This window comes from Oncorhynchus tshawytscha, linkage group LG02 (genome assembly GCF_018296145.1).
Source record: "Oncorhynchus tshawytscha isolate Ot180627B linkage group LG02, Otsh_v2.0, whole genome shotgun sequence".
In the NCBI taxonomy this organism is placed as follows: domain Eukaryota; kingdom Metazoa; phylum Chordata; class Actinopteri; order Salmoniformes; family Salmonidae; genus Oncorhynchus; species Oncorhynchus tshawytscha.
Window position 1 is genome coordinate 41,306,277 of NC_056430.1, and position 17,973 is coordinate 41,324,249.

At 40.9% G+C, this 17,973-nt stretch overlaps 1 protein-coding gene and 1 pseudogene across 1 annotated transcript; both read right to left on the reverse strand.

Annotated features, from left to right (window-relative positions):
* Positions 1-2,471: 2,471 nt before the first annotated feature.
* On the reverse strand, positions 2,472-3,239 carry LOC112222781 (annotated as a pseudogene).
* Positions 3,240-4,935: 1,696 nt separating this feature from the next.
* Positions 4,936-14,492, reverse strand: LOC112222771 (mitochondrial mRNA pseudouridine synthase TRUB2-like). Its single transcript, XM_042305231.1, has 7 exons — positions 14,327-14,492; positions 14,099-14,185; positions 7,751-7,806; positions 7,538-7,616; positions 6,557-6,594; positions 5,482-5,608; positions 4,936-5,270 (listed from the first exon to the last, which is right to left on the reverse strand). Exons 1-7 carry the CDS (start codon positions 14,490-14,492, stop codon positions 4,936-4,938), a joined length of 888 nt encoding a protein of 295 aa, XP_042161165.1.
* Between the last annotated feature and the right edge of the window lie 3,481 nt (positions 14,493-17,973).

A 17,973-nucleotide genomic window follows, 5' to 3' on the forward strand; every position in this document is an offset into this window, starting at 1 on the left:
GAAGTCACTGTGTGAGCACTTCTCACATGCAGCTTGGCTGATGGACCCAAGTGTGTCTCTGGTACCTCGCTCAACAGAGATGGAGCCACTGATGAGGGAAGCAGAGTCTTTTGTACTTCAGTAAATCAGAGAGTACAGCCGTGGAGCAGCAGGACCGCAGAAAGATGCCAGGAGGATGAATGCAGCAAGCATTTCGACCACAGTGCTTCAGAAATATAGCTTCCTCACATTGAAGATTGTGTCTGAGGTCACTGTCCAGCCAGAGGGTCAACCTGGCAGAGAGCATTAAGTGCTCTGTGTGAGGTGAGGAAATACCTGGAATAGGTAAAGGGTGGCATGTTTACAGAGTCACCTCCAGTTCTGGCAGGCAAGGATGGCTGTTGATCAAATCAAACTTTATGTCACATGCGCCAAATACAACAAGTGTAGACCTTACCGTGAAACACTTACTTTACAAGCCTTTAACCATTTGATTTGATCCAAAGCTGTGCTGTGTGGCACTAGATCTGGTTTCTGCCACTGCATCCCAAGTGTTCTTAGAGAGAAAACAGAGAAACCGAAAGACCCCCTTTCTGTAACGCCATCTTCTTTAAGATAAACCACACACACAATCTGGCTGGCTGGGAACTGCTATATGGTTGTTGTGGCTGTTTTTATTAAACCTATTTGAAGGGATTAATCAGTGATACATAAGCATAACATGCCAGATGTGCCATGACTTCATTTGTAGGTGTTCCTCTTTCTGTCAGATAAAGTTACTTGATTCTTCTTACATCCACTACTGAAGTTAAAAAACATTGGATTGGTGGAAACATGGGCAAGAGTTTCCTTCCACCCTATTTCTTGCACCAGTCTAGGTGCTTATTCTTTTAAATCCAAGTCACAATAGGATTGATTTATAATTTAAATCTAACCAAACCTATGTCCTGGCCCATCACCATATGTATTACTTCTTCCCCAGTGGCAGGAAGTGACATCCCAAACTAGCAAACTGTCACGATTGTTTGAAGCATACTCGGACCAACGTGCAGCGTGATCTGTGTTCCACATCTTTATTTAGTGAAACGCACAAAACAATAAAACAAGAACGAAGATGCACTGGAGGCTCCTGCCCTGGAGCTGGAGGTTCCGGACCGTGGACCGTCGCAGGAGGTTCCGGACCGTGGACCATCGCAGGAAGCTCTGGACCGGGTACCGTCGCCTGAAGCTCTGGACTGGGGAGGCGCACTGGAGGCCTGATGCGTGGGGCCGGCACAAGTGGTACCGGACTGGTGACACGCACTTTAGGGCGAGTGCGGGGAGCAGGCACAGGACGTACCTGACTGGGAAGGCGCACTTGAGGGAGAGTGCGAGGAGCCGTCACAGGACGCACTGGACTGGGAAGACGCACTGGAGGCCTAGTGCGTGGAGCCGGCACAGGTGGCGCCAGACTGGTGACACGCACTTCAGGGCGAGTGCAGGGAGCAGGCACAGGATGTACCGGACTGGGGAGGTGCACTGGTGCGTATAGCGGGCATCAATTCTTGGGGCGTAGAGCTGGCACAGATGGTGCCGGGATGAGAAGGCGCTTTTCAACGCGCCTGTGCTGCAGCATACTCCTTTCCACAACCTCTCTCCGGTATCTCTCATTACCTTCTATCGACTCCCACACAGGCTCTGGCTCACTCCCCAATTCTGCCGACCACCCCAAATATGTTCGGGCTGTCTTTTCGGCTTTCTCTGTGGTTGCGAACCGCTTCGTCGTCGCTGTCCTCCCTTCTCTTCCTGCGTCTCCCGCCAAGGAAGGCGATCCTGTCCTATCAGGATTTCCTCCCAAGTCCAGTATCCCTTCCCGTCCAGAATCTCCTCCCAAGTCCATGTTACCCTCTCCTCCTGGGCACGCTGCTTGGTCCTGTTGTGGTGGGATATTCTGTCACGATCATTTGAAGCATACTTGGACCAACGTGCAGCGTGATCTGGGTTCCACATCTTTATTTAGTGAAAAGCACAAAACAATAAAGCAAGAACGAACCATGACGACAATGGAGTGCTGACATACAACTACCCATAAACAATATCCCACAAACCACAGGTGGAAAAAAAGACTACCTAAATATGATCCTCAATTAGAGACAACGATTACCAGCTGCCTCAAATTGGGAATCATACAAAATCACCAACATAGAAAAACAAAACTAGAACCCCACGTAGAAATAATAAACTAGACTAACCCTCAGTCACGCCCTGACCTACTCCACCATAGAAAATAAAGGCTCTCTATGGTCAGGACGTGACACAAACTATATGCCTACAACACAGAAATGGCTCCTAGCCTCCCACGCATAGGCTACTTTCTGTGCCTAACACTAAACCTGAAACTAAATAATAAAAAAAATGAAATAGAAACATTTTTATCAAACTGAAACTAAATAAAAACTAGTAAATCAACTATGAAAATCGAACTGGGATTGAAACAAAATTACCTTCAAAAGTCAAGTGCAGGACGATGTTGGTGTGGTTTGTTTGAATCCCGGTCTGAGTTTACTTGGGTAATAAATAACATTTAGTCCATGTCTTTCTGGAGACGTGCAGTTAGCGCCTACGGGGTCTTTATCGATGCTGTGGGGTGCATCAGGGTATTTATCCCTGCCCTGTCTGCCCAGCAAGTACCCATGGAGGCCTAGCGACTGAGAGGTCAGGTAGTCATAGACATAGTGGTCCCCAATGTGAACTACACTTGCGTCTGGCACACCACTTTTCTCTAGTGTCTGGCGGAAGATGGCTGGGTCAGGTTTGGCTATACCGGGCCTCCACTGAGGTGAACAGGAAGCTGAAGTGAAACAGCAGGTCACAGCCTCTTAGAATCCCCTCCAGACGATTGTCGAATTTGGACACCAAACCATGCTTCAGACCCAGGGAGGAGATGCTCTCCAGGGTCTTCCCTGAGTCTGGACAAAACCATGCCAATCAGGTGTTCAATAATAAGATATTGAGAATGGTTTAGAATAGAACATGTCTAATGCATGCAAGTATACGAGATCATTTTGCGCAAATTATGTCACAGAATATTTTTGGAGATGTCACATGAATTATGCAACATACTGTAAAGCTGATAAACTATTTCTGAATGAAAGTACAGTTATTATGATCATTTCACCTCCCAGTTATCAGGAGCTGCAGAAGCTGTGATACAGGTTGGGTGCCAGTGTGTCCAGTAGGGGTACTCAACACTGGGAAAAGGTGTCCTGGACCACCCCCATCGATAAACGATGCCAAATTAAGCACAAAAATGCTCTGCTAATCAAATGTCCACCCTCTACCTACATGTACATATGACCTCAATTACCTCGACTAAGCTGTGCCTCCGCACATTGACTCTGTAACTGTACACCCTGTATATAGCCTGGCTACTGATCTTTTATTGTTGCTATTTAATTATGTTATTTTTCTGTTTTCTTTATTTTTTCTTTATTTTTTACTTCAGTTTATTTTTGTAAATACTTGAACAATTATTTTTCTTCAAACTGCATTGTTGGTTAAGGCCTTGTAAGCAGGCATTTCACTGTAAGGTCTACACCTCGTTGTATTCGGCGCATGTGACAAATTAAAATGCGTTTGATTTGTAATGTGCTGTGAAAATCAAGTGTTTTCATTCCCAGTTCTTCCCTCTGAATGACCCACACAGAGATAAACTACTGATTAGGAAGTTAGCTGTCAATGATAACAGCAAATAGGGGAAGCGGGATTATTACACATACGTGTTAAGTTATAATATACTGAACAAAAATATAAGCGTAACATGCAACAATTTCAAAGATTATAGTTCATACAAGGTAATGAGTAAATTGAAATACAATCATTAGGCTATGGATTTCACATGACTGGGCAGGGGTGTAGCCATGGGTGGGCATAGGTCCACCCACTTGACAGTCAGGCCCACCTACTGAGTAGCCAGGCCCAGCTAATCAGAACTCGTTTTTCCCCACAAAAGGGCTTTATTACAGACAGAAATACAGTACTCCTCAGCACGCCCCACCCCGCCTCAGACGATCCCCAAGGTAAAGAAGCCGGATGTGGAGCTCCTGGGCTGGCGTGGTTACACGTGGTCTGCTGTTGTGAGGCCGGTTGGACGTACTGCCAAATTCTCTAAAACGACGTTGGAGGTAGTTTATGATAGAGAAATGAACATTAAATTCTCTTGCAATAGCTCTGGTGGACATTCATGCAGTCAGCGTGCCAATTACACACTCCCTCAAAACTTGACTCATCTGTGTTGTGTGACAAAACTGCACATTTTAAAGTGGCCTTATATTGTCTCCAGCACAAGGTGCACCTGTGTAATGATCATACTGTTTGATCAACTTCTTGATATGCCACACCTGCCAGGGGATTATCTTGGCAAAGGAGAAATGCTCACCAACAGGGATATTAACAAATGTGTGCACACGGGGAGATCCCGGATAGCACGAGCCTTACTGACGGCGGTCATGTGCTGCAACTAAAATATGAGCACAGAAACTCTTGCTAAGGAAGGGTTCCATTTGAGAATGCATTACTATAATGAATGTATTGTTTTTGTGTGTTAATCCTTTACATAAATGTTTTATAATCCGAAGTGTGGTTGCAAAATTACACAGATTGCTAAAACATGATTTCTGAAATGTGGCTAATCAAATTTGTCTTGTGATGCCATCTAGTGTTGATTTGGAAGTAGTGTAGTTCATTCTGGTATTTCTTGGTCGCTAAAGGGTATTTTGATATCATATATCATCACAGTTGGAATATTATTTCATTTATAAGATGAATAAACACATTGATACACAAACATAAAGAGGTCACACATTTTACATTGTCAGAAAAAAAGCACAGACATTGCACTTGAAAAATAGCTGTCTTTCCACATCTGCATTGATTGACTAAAACCAGTCTATTCAAGGATATCTAATCCCAAGGACATCAAGAGACAAATGCTTTTGAGGTCAATACCAAGTGTAACCGGTGGGAATCACCAGTGACTGCTGCTTCTTCCTCTATTTCCTGTCTTCCCCTGGCTGTTCCTGTATTCTCCCCTGGCTGTGTGCTCTTGGATTTTCTAGCCTTCCTGGACTGGTGGATGGCCTGTGTAACATCAGGGGCAGTCCAGTGTTGGCGGGTCAAAGCGTGCTGTACGGTGAAGGGTCCGTCACTGGTGCGGCGCACTGCTTTACATACAGTCGTGCTGCGGAGCTCCAAGCCCACCTCATGCAAGATTCTGCACAGGTATCGCTGGGTTTCATTCAAACACTGCACCTCTGATTAATGTAATGTGAAAAATGGAATTAGCAAACTATTACAGAATATCTAATACATATCGAATGCAACATTAAGGTGACTGTTGCAGTTTATCAGTTAAAAAGGGACATGTGCCAAGTCCTATTGCATGTATGAGTGTTGCTCTGTAGCCATGTGTGTGAGCAAGTGTCTATCCAGGAGGGTATTGTACAGTACAGGTGAAATACTTACCCAAGGTATAGTGGGGTGGTTGGAAGTGTAATAAACGCAGGCCTGTCATAATAGGGGGAGAGTTCCAGTCGGGATGGAGTTTCCCCTTCGCAGCCAGCTCATAGGCCTCCTGGGTGTTCATGTCCACCTTAGGTTACCTGCCAGAACAAACACAGTTATCCTACACTGCTCTGCACACTAGGTATAGCAAAATTACAAATAAGCTTGAGCTGGCACTGACAACTGTGCCTTCGGGAAGTATTCAGACCCCTTGACTTAATCCACATTTTGAGAGATTACAGCCTTATAATAAAATGTATTAAAATAGCCCCCCCCCCCCTCAATCTACACACAATACCCCATAATGACAAAGCAAAAACAGGTTTAGACATTGTTGCTCATTAAAAAAAAGAAATGATACATTTACATAAGCATTCAGACCCTTTACACAGTACTTTGTTGTAGCACCTTTGGCAGCGATTACAGCCTCGCATTTCTTGGGTATGACGATACAAGCTCGGCACACCTTTATTTGGGGAGAATCTCCCATTCTTCATGCAGGTCCTCTCAACCTCTGTCTGGTTGGATGGGGAGTGTTGCTGCACAGCTTTTTTCAGGTCTCTCCAGAAATGTTACATTGGGTTCAAGTACGGGCTCTGGCTGGGCCACTCAAGGACATTCAGAGACTTGTCCCAAAGATATTTTGGCTATGTGCTTAGGGTCATTGTCCTGTTGGAAGGTGAACCTTTTCCTCAGTCTGAGGTTCTGGGAGCTCTGGAACAGTTTTTTTTTCAAGGATCTCTCTGTACTTTGCTCTGTTTATTTTTGCCTCGATCTTTTCTAGTCTCTCAGTCCCTGTGTCTGAAAAACATCCCCACAGCATGATTCTGCCACCACCATGCTTCATCATAGGGATGGTGCCAGGTTTCCTTCAGACGTGTTGCTTGGCATTCAGGCCAAAAAGTTACATCTTGGTTTCATCAGACCAGAGAATCTTGTTTCACATGGTCTGAGGGTCTTTAGATGTTTTTTTGGCAAATTCCAAGCGGGCTGTCATTTGCCTTTTACTGAGGAATGGCTTCTGTCTGGCCACTACCATAAAGGCTTGATTGGTGTAGTGCGGCAGAGATGGTTCTTAAATAGAAGAAGTTTGGAACCACCAAGACTCTTCCTAGAGCTGGCCTCCCAGCCAAACTGAGCAACCGGGGAAGAAGGGCCTTGGTCATGGAGGTGACCAAGAACCCGATGGTCATGCTGACAGAGCTCCAGAGTTCCTCTGTGAAAATGGGAGAACCTTCCAGAAGGACAATGATGGAGGCCATTGTGTTCTTGGGGATCTTCAATGCTGGAGAAATGTTTAGGTACCCTTCCCCAGATCTGTGCCCCGACACAATCCTGTCTAGGAGCTCCAAGGACAATTCCTTCGACCTCATGGCTTGGTTTTTGCTCTGACATGCACTGACAACTGTGGGACCTCATATAGACAAGTGCATGCCTTTCCAAATCATATCCAATCAATTGAATTCAGCACAGGTGGACTCCAATCAACTTATAGAAACATCTCAAGGATCATCAATGGAAACAGGATACGCCTGAGCTCAATTTCGAGTCTCGTAGCAAAGGGTCTGAATACTTATGTAAATAAGGTATTTCTGCTTCTAATTTTGAATACATTCGCAAAAATGTCACATTGTGAAAAATGTCAATTTTCACATTGTCACAATGGGGTAGTGTGTGTAGATTGCTGATTTTTAAATTTAATTTTCCATACATTTTAGAATAAGGCTGTAACGTAACAAAATGTGGAAAAAGCCAAAGGGTCTGTAAACTTTCTTTGGCAATGCTCTAATTGCTATACGCCGTGGCTCAGTGAGTAGATAGAGCAAGGTGGACAGAGAGGGATAAGAGGTGGACCACAGAACTAGAATGAATGGTGGACGTACATGAGCAAGGCCTTATGATTGGATCCCTGGATCATGGCACGTCAAGGGTTGCAATGCAGTCAAGATAAGGTGTTTATAGATTCAGTATTTCTTTCAGTAAGGTGGAAGGCAAAAAAAGAAAGCGCTGTAACTACCATATGTGGTTCTCTCTATGAGGCGGCCTGTGTGAGAGAAGTCTGTGGCCATCCCGAATTCACCCTCCAATGTATAATCGTGAATAAATTAAAAGTAAAAAAAATGCATCATGGCAATCTCAGCATTGTTTCACAACAATGCCATATGGATTTTCCACCTCCAATTAACTGCATACTCTTTTACATGTAACATAAATAGAGAGGAATGCTTACTCTAGTGACATGAGATCTGTAGAGATCAGTCAAAGCCTTGTTTGCCTGGCCAACAACTGAGGAGAAACAGATGTCATGATGATTTACAGCCTCAAACATCACATGAAAAGTGAAAACTTCATCAGTGCAGTAATGGAGGCCCAAGGGACTTCAGGTTACAAAAAAAGGTATGGGAACTGTAAAAATATCTGAACATTATGAAGTGGAAATGAACACACGTACTCAATTACATGCTTGCTTACACATACGGACTTATACATACACACACACCTGATCTCGCTCTCTTCTCTCACTTTCTCTCTTTTCTCTTCTCTTCTCTCCCTCTATTGACGAGAACTGTTTTATAATTTAATGTGTTTATTGTTTGTCTATCTTTTTTATGTACAGTATTTGTCTTCAAGTTTATATATGTTTACAACAAGCAAAGGGAAGATATCAGAATAGGGCCATTGGGGAATAATAACATATTGTACGGAATACATTTGTCTCTAGAGTAATGTAAGGTCTCTTTCATGATAATTTGAAACGCCAATTGCCTTGGAAATGCTGGGATGTGTTTTTCAAATTATTTTAAAGGTAATTATGATGCAACTATGATGGTGATATGATATGTATTACAATTACCATCATGAATATTACGGCTAAACGCACTACATGTTACACACATAGACACTCGACCGTGCAAATTGAGTTATTATTTATTTGGACATCACACGTTATAGTCTTACTCTGATACAGACATCGTACACACTCTCACTACATCACATCCAATATCATACACATCAACCTACTCAGATTTGCTACACACATAATATCTTGTTTCAATTTTCTGTGGCATTGGCTCACAGGCAAACAGGCAAGGGAAACTCACTACATCCTTAGATGCGAGAAAAAGAAATGGGGTGGTGAAATAAATTTCTGTCATGGACAAAGGAACTCAAAGGGTGTGATAATATTAATTAACAAACATTTCGATCTGAATGTGCAAATAGTCTGAAATGATTCGCAAGGAAGGTGGATCCTTTTGAATATGAAAGTGGACAAAAAAAAAAACTTTGGCTCAATAATCTATATGGTCCAAATCAGGATGATCCACACTTCTTCGAAAACATTTATACCAATTTATTGAACTTACAGGAAACAAATTATCTAATCATTATGGTAGGAGACTATAACACAGTGTTAAATACCTAAATGGACATTAAAGGTAATCACTACAAACTATCATCACCGTGCCCTTAAGGAAATCACAAATATTATGGACACATTAGAAATAGTGGATATTTGGAGACTAAAAAACCCTGACCTAGTCAGATATACATGGAGGAGACTTAATCAAGCTTGTCGTCTTGACTACTTTCTTGTCTCTTTCTCTCTTACATCAAAGGTTAAAAAAGGTTTAATAGGAGACATAATGCGATCGGATCATCATCTAATTGGCATTCACATAACTCTTATAGGTTTTCCACATGGACGGGGATATTAGAAATTTTATCAAAGTTTACTGGAGGACAACTCATTTTGAACTAAGACTAAATCATTTCTAACTGAATTTTTCCAGTATAATATAGATTCAGCAAATCCCTTTATTGTTCGAGATACCCTTGAATGTACCTTCAGGGGTAATTCAATTCAATATTCATAAATAATAACAAACAGTTTCTGGGTAAAGAGACAAGACTAACAAGGGAAATCCATGAACTAATAGTACAGGTAGATAGCAATAAAAACGATACTACAGAGATAGAAAATAAGTTAGAGGAAAAACAAAAAGAACTCGAGGAACGTATTCATGAACGATCTAATGTAATCTATTACAAAAATAAAGCAAACTGTGTGGAATAAGGAGAAAAACGCACAAAATTCTTCATGAATCTCCAATACAGTAACGCTAACAAAAATAATTAGCAGAAACTCGTTACTGAAGACGGAGTTATCTATGCTTCTCTGAATTATATTTTAAAAGAGGAAGCTAATTATTTTAGGCAGATGTTGTCTTTTCCGTCTCATCCTTTCCCATTGAAGGAAGATTATAGTAAGGAATTATTTCCAAATAATGTAAAAAATTGGAAAATTAACAAATGTACAGAAAGTTCAGTACGAAGGCCAAATTACAGAGGAATAACTTGTTGAGGCTATTATATCCTTTCAGTCTGGAAAAACCCCAGGGCTTGACGGCATACCAGTAGAGGTATATCAAGTATTTTTTTATATACTAAAAACTCCATTGTTAGATTGTTTTAACTACTCCCATAGAAATGGTAGTCTGTCAGGTACTCAGCAGGAAGGTCTGATTTCTCTACTATTAAAACAAGACCCAGATGGCAAATATAAAGACCCAGTCTATCTAAAAAACTGGAGGCCCCTTACACTTCAATGTTGTGATGCAAAAATAATAGCAAAATGCATAGCACTCAGAATTAAAAGGGTTTTACCAGGCATTGTTCATCCTAAACAGACAGTTTTTTTTACATGGACGATACATTGGAGATAATATACGACAACTACTAGAAATAATAAAACATCATGAAACATATAAGAAGCCAGGAATGGTATATATAGTGGATTTTGAAAAGGCATTTGATAAAGTAAGACTGGATTTTATTTATAAATGCCTGGATTTTCTCAATTTCGGTAATTTTCTTATAAAATGGGTAAAAATAATGTATAGCAACCCCAGGTGTAAAATAGTAAATAACGGCTACTTCTCAGAGAGTTTCGAATTGTCAAGAGGAGTTAAACAAGGGTGTCCGCTGTCACCATATCTATTCGTTACAGTTACAGAAATGCTAGCTATTAAAATCAGATCCAATAAAAACATTAGAGGATTAGAAATCCAAGGCTTGAAAACAAAGGTGTCCATGTATGCCGATGACTCAAGTTTTATATTAAGTCCGCAAGCTAGATCCATGCAATGTCTCATTGAAGATCTAGATAACTTTTCTGTACTCTCTGGACTAAAACCTAATTATGATAAGTGTACAATATTACGTATTGGATCCTTAAAAAATACAACTTTTACATTACCCTGCAGCTTACCTATAAAATGGGCTGATGGTGAAGTAGACATACTCGGTATTCATATCACAAAAGATATAAATAAGCTCTCCACAATGAATTTCAATAGAAAACTTGTAAAAGTAGACAATATCCTGCAACCATGGAGAGGTAAATACCTGTCTCTTTATGGACAACTTGCCCTGATTAACTCCTCAGTCAATTCACTTACTTATGGCACTGCCTACTCCTGATGATTCGCTTTTCAAATCATATGAGCAAATAATATTTAGCTTTATCTGGGACGCTAAACCAGACAAAATAAAACGTGCCTATCTATATAATGAATATTAATTGGGTGGGTTGAGATTATTAAATATAAAAGCACTAAACCTCTCTCTAAAAGCTTCACTCATTCAAAAGTTTTATTTGAACCCTAGGTTCTCAAGTAGATTACTAAGAAAAGCTAATCTATTGTTTAAAAATTGCCTTTTTGCCATTTTGGCAGATTGCCATGTCACATTTTCGATTAATTGAAAATGATACTTTGAAAAAAGTATCTCTCTTTTTCAAACAAGCATTGCAGAGCTTGCTACAATTTCAATTTCATCCCCCTAAAAATAAATATTACAACAAATATTACGGCTGAACTCAAATGTGCTGGTTGATAAAATACTTCTATTTATGGGAAAGATGTTTGAAAAGGGTATTTTATTCTTAAATGATATTGTAAATGGGAAGGGTTGAGTTATTTCCTTCATGGAGTTATCAGAATTGTATGGAAAGGTCTGCTCAATTCAAGAGTACAACCAATTGATTAGCATTGCCCCAAAAATGGAGGAGGCGGGTGGCAGCGGGAGGAGGTAGGGAACTGGTCTGTCTGCCCAATTTAAAGGATCAAAACTGGCAGAGGAATAAAAATAGCATAAATAGGAAAGTATACCAGTTTCATTTGAGGACCAGGATGTTGACAACTGTGTCATACAGATTGGAAAATAGTTGGGAAGAGATTTTTGATGTACCGATTCCATGTATGAATTGATATATAAAACAACGCAAGATTCATATATAAAACAACGCAAGATTCAAGACTTGGTGCTTTTCAGCTAAAATTATTATATCGAATTCTTGCCACCAACAAAATGTTGAATATTTGGTGCATAAAATCATCAAAACTCTGCAGATTTTGTTGTGAGGATACATAAACAATAGACCGTTTATTTTGGTATTGCCCTCAGGTAGCCTGTTTCTGGTTACTGGTTCAAGAACGGCTGAAAATGCATAGCATTGATCTAAAATTGACCCTAGAAATAGTACTGGTAGGAAATCTGGAGAGACCGGGTCAGTCAATTACAAATATACTAATACTCTTAGTAAAAGTATTTATCTTCAACTCGCAATCTGTGGATTCTATTCGATTAGATAGATTAAAATTGTACGTTAAACATCACAGCATAGTTGAAAGATATGCATTCCGTAGAAACCCGAAGTGGGTGGCCAGCAGAGATAGGTGGGATGGGCCGAGGGAAGCTGAGGGTTGGTATGTGGAATTGGAGACAAGTGGGAGTGTAGTTTCGGTGTGAGATATAGAATGATGGTCAAAGATAAAAGTTTGGGTTCACGTTTTTTGGCCTGGTGGTAGATCGGTCAACATGCCCTTGAGCAGGGCATTGATTCTGGATGCTTTTGTGTGTCGCGCTGAACGGGAATCTGTTGGATGACTGGTATGATGTAGTTGTTGAGCGGTTTCACTGCAAGTATATTGTATGTTTTGAATATTCAATAAAAACATATATTTTTTTAAATGAATATGTATGGTTCAAATGAGCACATCCCTAAGCAGTTTTTTTTTGGAAAGGACATGACCGGGCTCTACTTGGTTTGAATAGCGGAAACCGAGTTACTGAGATTTCCTGCCCAAACCCACTCCCTTTTCCCGGGATAAATAATTGCGAGTAATCTGTAAATTATAATAAATTATTTCATTGAAATGGAACTATTAAATGATATGCGATGTCTAAATCCGGCCTTCTCTCTCTGCTTTCTGCATGATCAATCATCAACGCTCAGGGTGGGGACAGACATTGCACCCCTCAGAGCCAGGTTCCAGTTTAGGTTCCAGATTAGCTTCCAGCCTTTCTAGGGAGTTTTTCCTAGTCATCGGTCACACCCTGACCTGAGAGAGATGTTTTATTTCTCTATTTGGTGAGGTCAGCGTGTGATGTGGGGTGGGCATTCTATGTTTTGTATTTCTTTGTGTTTAGCTGAGTGTGGTTCCCAATCAGTGGCAGCTGTCTATCCTTGTCTCTGATTGGGAATCATACTTAAGTAACCTTTTTCACCACCTATGTTGTGTGATCTTGTTTATGTACAGCTCTTGTAGCCTACGGAACAGTACGTTCATTTTGGCTTCACTTTGTTATTTTGTTGCTGGTTCTCAATTAATAAATATGATGACCACAAATTACGCTGCGCCTTGGTCTCCCTCAAACAACGCCTGTTACACCATCGTGCTTCTGCATTGCTTGCTGTTTGGGGATTTAGGCTGGGCTTCTGTATAGCACTTTGTGACATCGGCTGATGTAAAAAGGGCTTTATAAATACATTTGATTGATTAGTTTCATTTAACTGTTGAAAGCGAGGAAGGAATGAAGCAACAATAGAGAAAGGCATATATGCGTCAGCCTACTAAATATAAAATAGGTCCTATTAAATCTAACAATTAAAATCAAATTCGCTAGCATACACTTGTTACTTTGTCGGCCGCATGTCCTGCACCAGCATTGCATGTTTTCTCCCAGCTTCATGGTTTGAGCGAGGTGAGTAAATCGGGTACAATACACACTCAAAAAGATTAGCCTACTGGAGGTTATTTAATTTATTTACCCAGGAGAGTATAGCTACATCTTTGGGCTTTTATGTTTTTCTGTTGTGCGTAACATGCTATCCATGTGCTGGATAAAGGCACAATCATTTGGACTTTTTGGGGCTTGGGCTTATAAAATGTCTTTAATGTATGGCTCATCAGGCTCAGGTAGCATCAGGCTTGAATTTTCATGCTGAGCAAAGTTCTAATCAAATCCACAAATATTTATATGCTTTAATAAATTACATTTCTGGTTTTGGCGGGAAATGATTTATTCTCATGCTGTAACATTTGTAAATACCGGAAAATATTCAACTATAGGCTCTACTGTGCAACCATTTTATTTGCATATGGCCATAAATATTTTGCTGTGCACATTTTTATTCAGGAGCACCAGTGCCCCAAGACAAATGAAGGATTCTAGCTTTATCAGACACACACGTGCTCCTGATTAAAAAAAAGGTCAGGGTAGAGCCCTGCATGACAGAAAGTCCCATCTAGAACTCCCGAGGAGAATGCATCCAGTCGATGACCCACTGCTGCTCGTATGTACTGGAACTCAGGTCCACTCACTGATTTAGGGGACAAACAAGTAAACAATAGCACTATTATTGAATTCATACATATCCAGCATCATAAACTACAGTGAAAGCACACATACGTGGTGTAAGGCTCATAAAAAGGCTTGGAAGTGATTGTACAGCGCAACATACCCAGAGGGTGGTGGGCCAGCAAAGGGACAGAGGCTGCAGACAGGGTGAGCTCACTGGAACCCTCAGCCACAACACTGATGGGCTCAGCCAAGAACTGTACCCGCTGATGATGGGCAGTAGGAGGGGCAGCATTTATCCCTGTGAAGATAGAGTACATCATCATCATAATTTCCTTAATCTGCATTAACCTGGAATGAACTGGACAGGTAACAATAAATCCCCTGCAGACATTTCTTGCTAAGTCTGGTCAGGTAGTAGCTCTCAAACTCTTGGGGGCATTAACGCCACCCACGACTACCTCATGTGAACTACAATCCTGACACTGTGTTTTAACGTTTAGAACGTCAATAATTATTGTTTGTGATATGGCATTCGAAACATAGGACCCTCTTTCATCAGCGAGAAAGAATCTGTCAAATAAAAAAATGACACACTTACTTACTGCACAGATGCCGACAGTTATGGGTGCCTCCATCCGATGAAACTACACTTCCCGAGTTAGGCTTACACAGGTGTTCGTCTCAGCATGCTTGATAGCTCAGTTGCAGTAATTAACTGAGGTACTAGCCTCTTGTCTTCCATAAACAAGCCCTGTAACATGGAGATATGGCTGTGTGGGAAAACGAACAAGGTGTATCAATTTAACCTTTTGTTTTTTGAAAATGATTTATGCACAGATATGACAGTTAAAGTTCTTATGCTTCCAAAACCATACTGCAAACGATGCGTGTTAATGTTCAGACTGAGCATCGGGCTCTTAACAAAACTCCCCTGTACAGAAGATGCCTTCTTCCAATGACTCTTGTGTGTAATGTAATGGAACTGAGAGTCATGATCAAGGGCTAGTCAGGTGGTAAAGTACTGGGGATCTATATATGTGGAACGAATTGTGCTAAGAAAAATTGGGATCGAAAAGAAGCTACAGTACATGAGGTGGTTAAGAAGTGGTCCGATAAGAACACTAGTTATACATTTAGAATACTTATTGTTAAGATGTATATTTTATCCAAGCTAATGTTCCAAAGCATTATATTCAAAGCGTTATATTTATATCCAAAGCGTTATGATATAGAATCTAAACAGTGTGATGAGTCCATCAAAGTTGAAGAGATTATAGGGCCTCCCGGGTGGTGCAGTGGTCTAGGGCACTGCATCGCAGTGCTAGCTGTGCCACCAGGGACTCTGGGTTTGAGCCCAGGCTCTGTCGCAGCCAGCCGCGACCGGGAGGTCCAATTTCATCAGAATTTTACTAATTATTTTCTGAAGAAGTAGCTCCCATCCTATTTGAAGTTTTTTTTAGAGAGTATTAAAAACAATGTTCCCCTCCTACAATGAGTCAGGGGTTAATAACACTAATACCTAAGCCTAAAAAATAAGTGCTGCTCATCAATAACTGGCATCCAATTTGTCTTCTTAATAATGACTATAAGATATTAGCCTTACTACTTACAAAAATAATTAAAGAAGTCCTGGATGCAATCATTGATGAAACACAGTCTGGCGTTATGAGGAACAGACATATTTCTAACAATATCAGACTAGTATTAGACATACTTGACTACTCAGACCTAATAATCGAGGATAGCTCATATTATTTTTTTATTTTTATAAAGCATTTGACACAGAAGAGCATCAGTTCCTCTTCCACTCCCTTGAGAGACTTGACTTTGTTTTTTTTCTGTAAGGCTATTAAGACTATACAAATGGTAACAGCTCTATCAAATTGAAATATGGCACCTCACCTAGATTTGAGTTAAAGAGAGGAATTAGGCAAGGTTGTCCTATCTCTCCATACCTGTTTTTATTGATCACCCAACTTCTTACAAATTCTTTAAATAATAGTTCTGCACAAGGTATTTCCATAGCTGGTAAAGAAATTATTATAAGCCAACTGGCTGACGATACTGCAGTCGTGGCCAAAAGTTTTGAGAATGACACAAATATTAATTTCCACAAAGTTTGCTGTTTCAGTGTCTTTAGATATTTTTGTCAGATGTTACTATGGAATATTGAAGTATAGTGACAAGCATTTCATAAGTGTCAAAGGATTTTATTGACAATTACATGAAGTTGATGCAAAGAGTCAATATTTGCAGGGTTGACCTTTCTTTTTCAAGATCTCTGCAATCCGCCCTGGCATGCTGTCAATTAACTTCTGGGCCACATCCTGACTGATTGGAAGCCAATTCTTGCACAATCAATGCTTGGAGTTTGTCAGAATGTGTGAGTTTTTGTTTGTCCACCCGCCTCTAGAGGGTTGACAACAAGTTCTCAATGGGATTAAGGTCTGGGGAGTTTCCTGGCCAGGGACCCAAAATATCAATGTTTTGTTCCTTGGGCCACTTAGTTATCACTTTTGCCTTATAGCAAGGTGCTCCATCATGCTGGAAATAATTACTGGAGAGGAATAAGTGGAATAGCATCAAATACATCCAACACATGGTTTCCATGTGTTGGATACCATTCCATTCATTCCATTCCAGCCATTATTATGAGCTGTCCTCAGCAGCCTCCTGTGTGTCTCACCATTATTTCTCTTGAGTATTCATGTTGATCAATATTTTGGCTTTGCTGGCCTATTGTAAATGATAAAATAAATGTCTGATCAATACATGCAGTACAATTCTGAACGTATTGTCATGTATAATGATAATGAAGAGGCACCAAGAAATTGTCCAGACACTTATTGTAGGCTGTTTTCATTTACATTCCCTTAAGTAATAATAACACATTTAATTTGTATAGCTTTTCATTACAGCGCTATCTCAAAGCTCTACCTCGGATGGGGCCACAGTGTCTCCTGACCCCTCCTGTCTCAGCCTCCAGTATTTATGCTGCAGTAGTTTATGTGTCGGGGGCTGGGGTCAGTTTGTTATATCTGAGTACTTCTCCTGTCCTATTCGGTGTCCTGTGTGAATCTAAGTGTGCGTTCTCTAATTCTCTCCTTCTCTCTTTCTCTCTCTCGGAGGACCTGAGCCCTAGGACCTGAGCTCCAGGACTACCTGACATGATGACTCCTTGCTGTCCCCAGTCCACCTGGCCATGCTGCTGTTCCAGTTTCAACTGACCTGAGCCCTAGGACCATGCCCCAGGACTACCTGACATGATGACTCCTTGCTGTCCCCAGTCCACCTGGCCATGCTGCTGCTCCAGTTTCAACTTCCACCTGACTGTTCTGCCTTATTATTATTCGACCATGCTGGTCATTTATGAACATTTGAACATCTTGGCCATGTTCTGTTATAATCTCCACCCGGCACAGCCAGAAGAGGACTGGCCACCCCACATAGCCTGGTTCCTCTCTAGGTTTCTTCCTAGGTTTTGGCCTTTCTAGGGAGTTTTTCCTAGCCACCGTGCTTCTACACCTGCATTGCTTGCTGTTTGGGGTTTTAGGCTGGGTTTCTGTACAGCACTTTGAGATATCAGCTGATGTACGAAGGGCTATATAAATAAATTTGATTTGATTTGATTTGATACTGAGGAAAAAATAAAGCATACAATAAAAATAACATAGTATATGTTACTATTTCCTAATTGTTGTGGCTAATGTTAAATAAGTGGCTAGGTTTACTAATGCTAACATTAGCTAGGCTAGGGGTTAGAATTAGGGATTAAGGTTAGGTTTAAGGATAGGAGTTAGGTTAAAG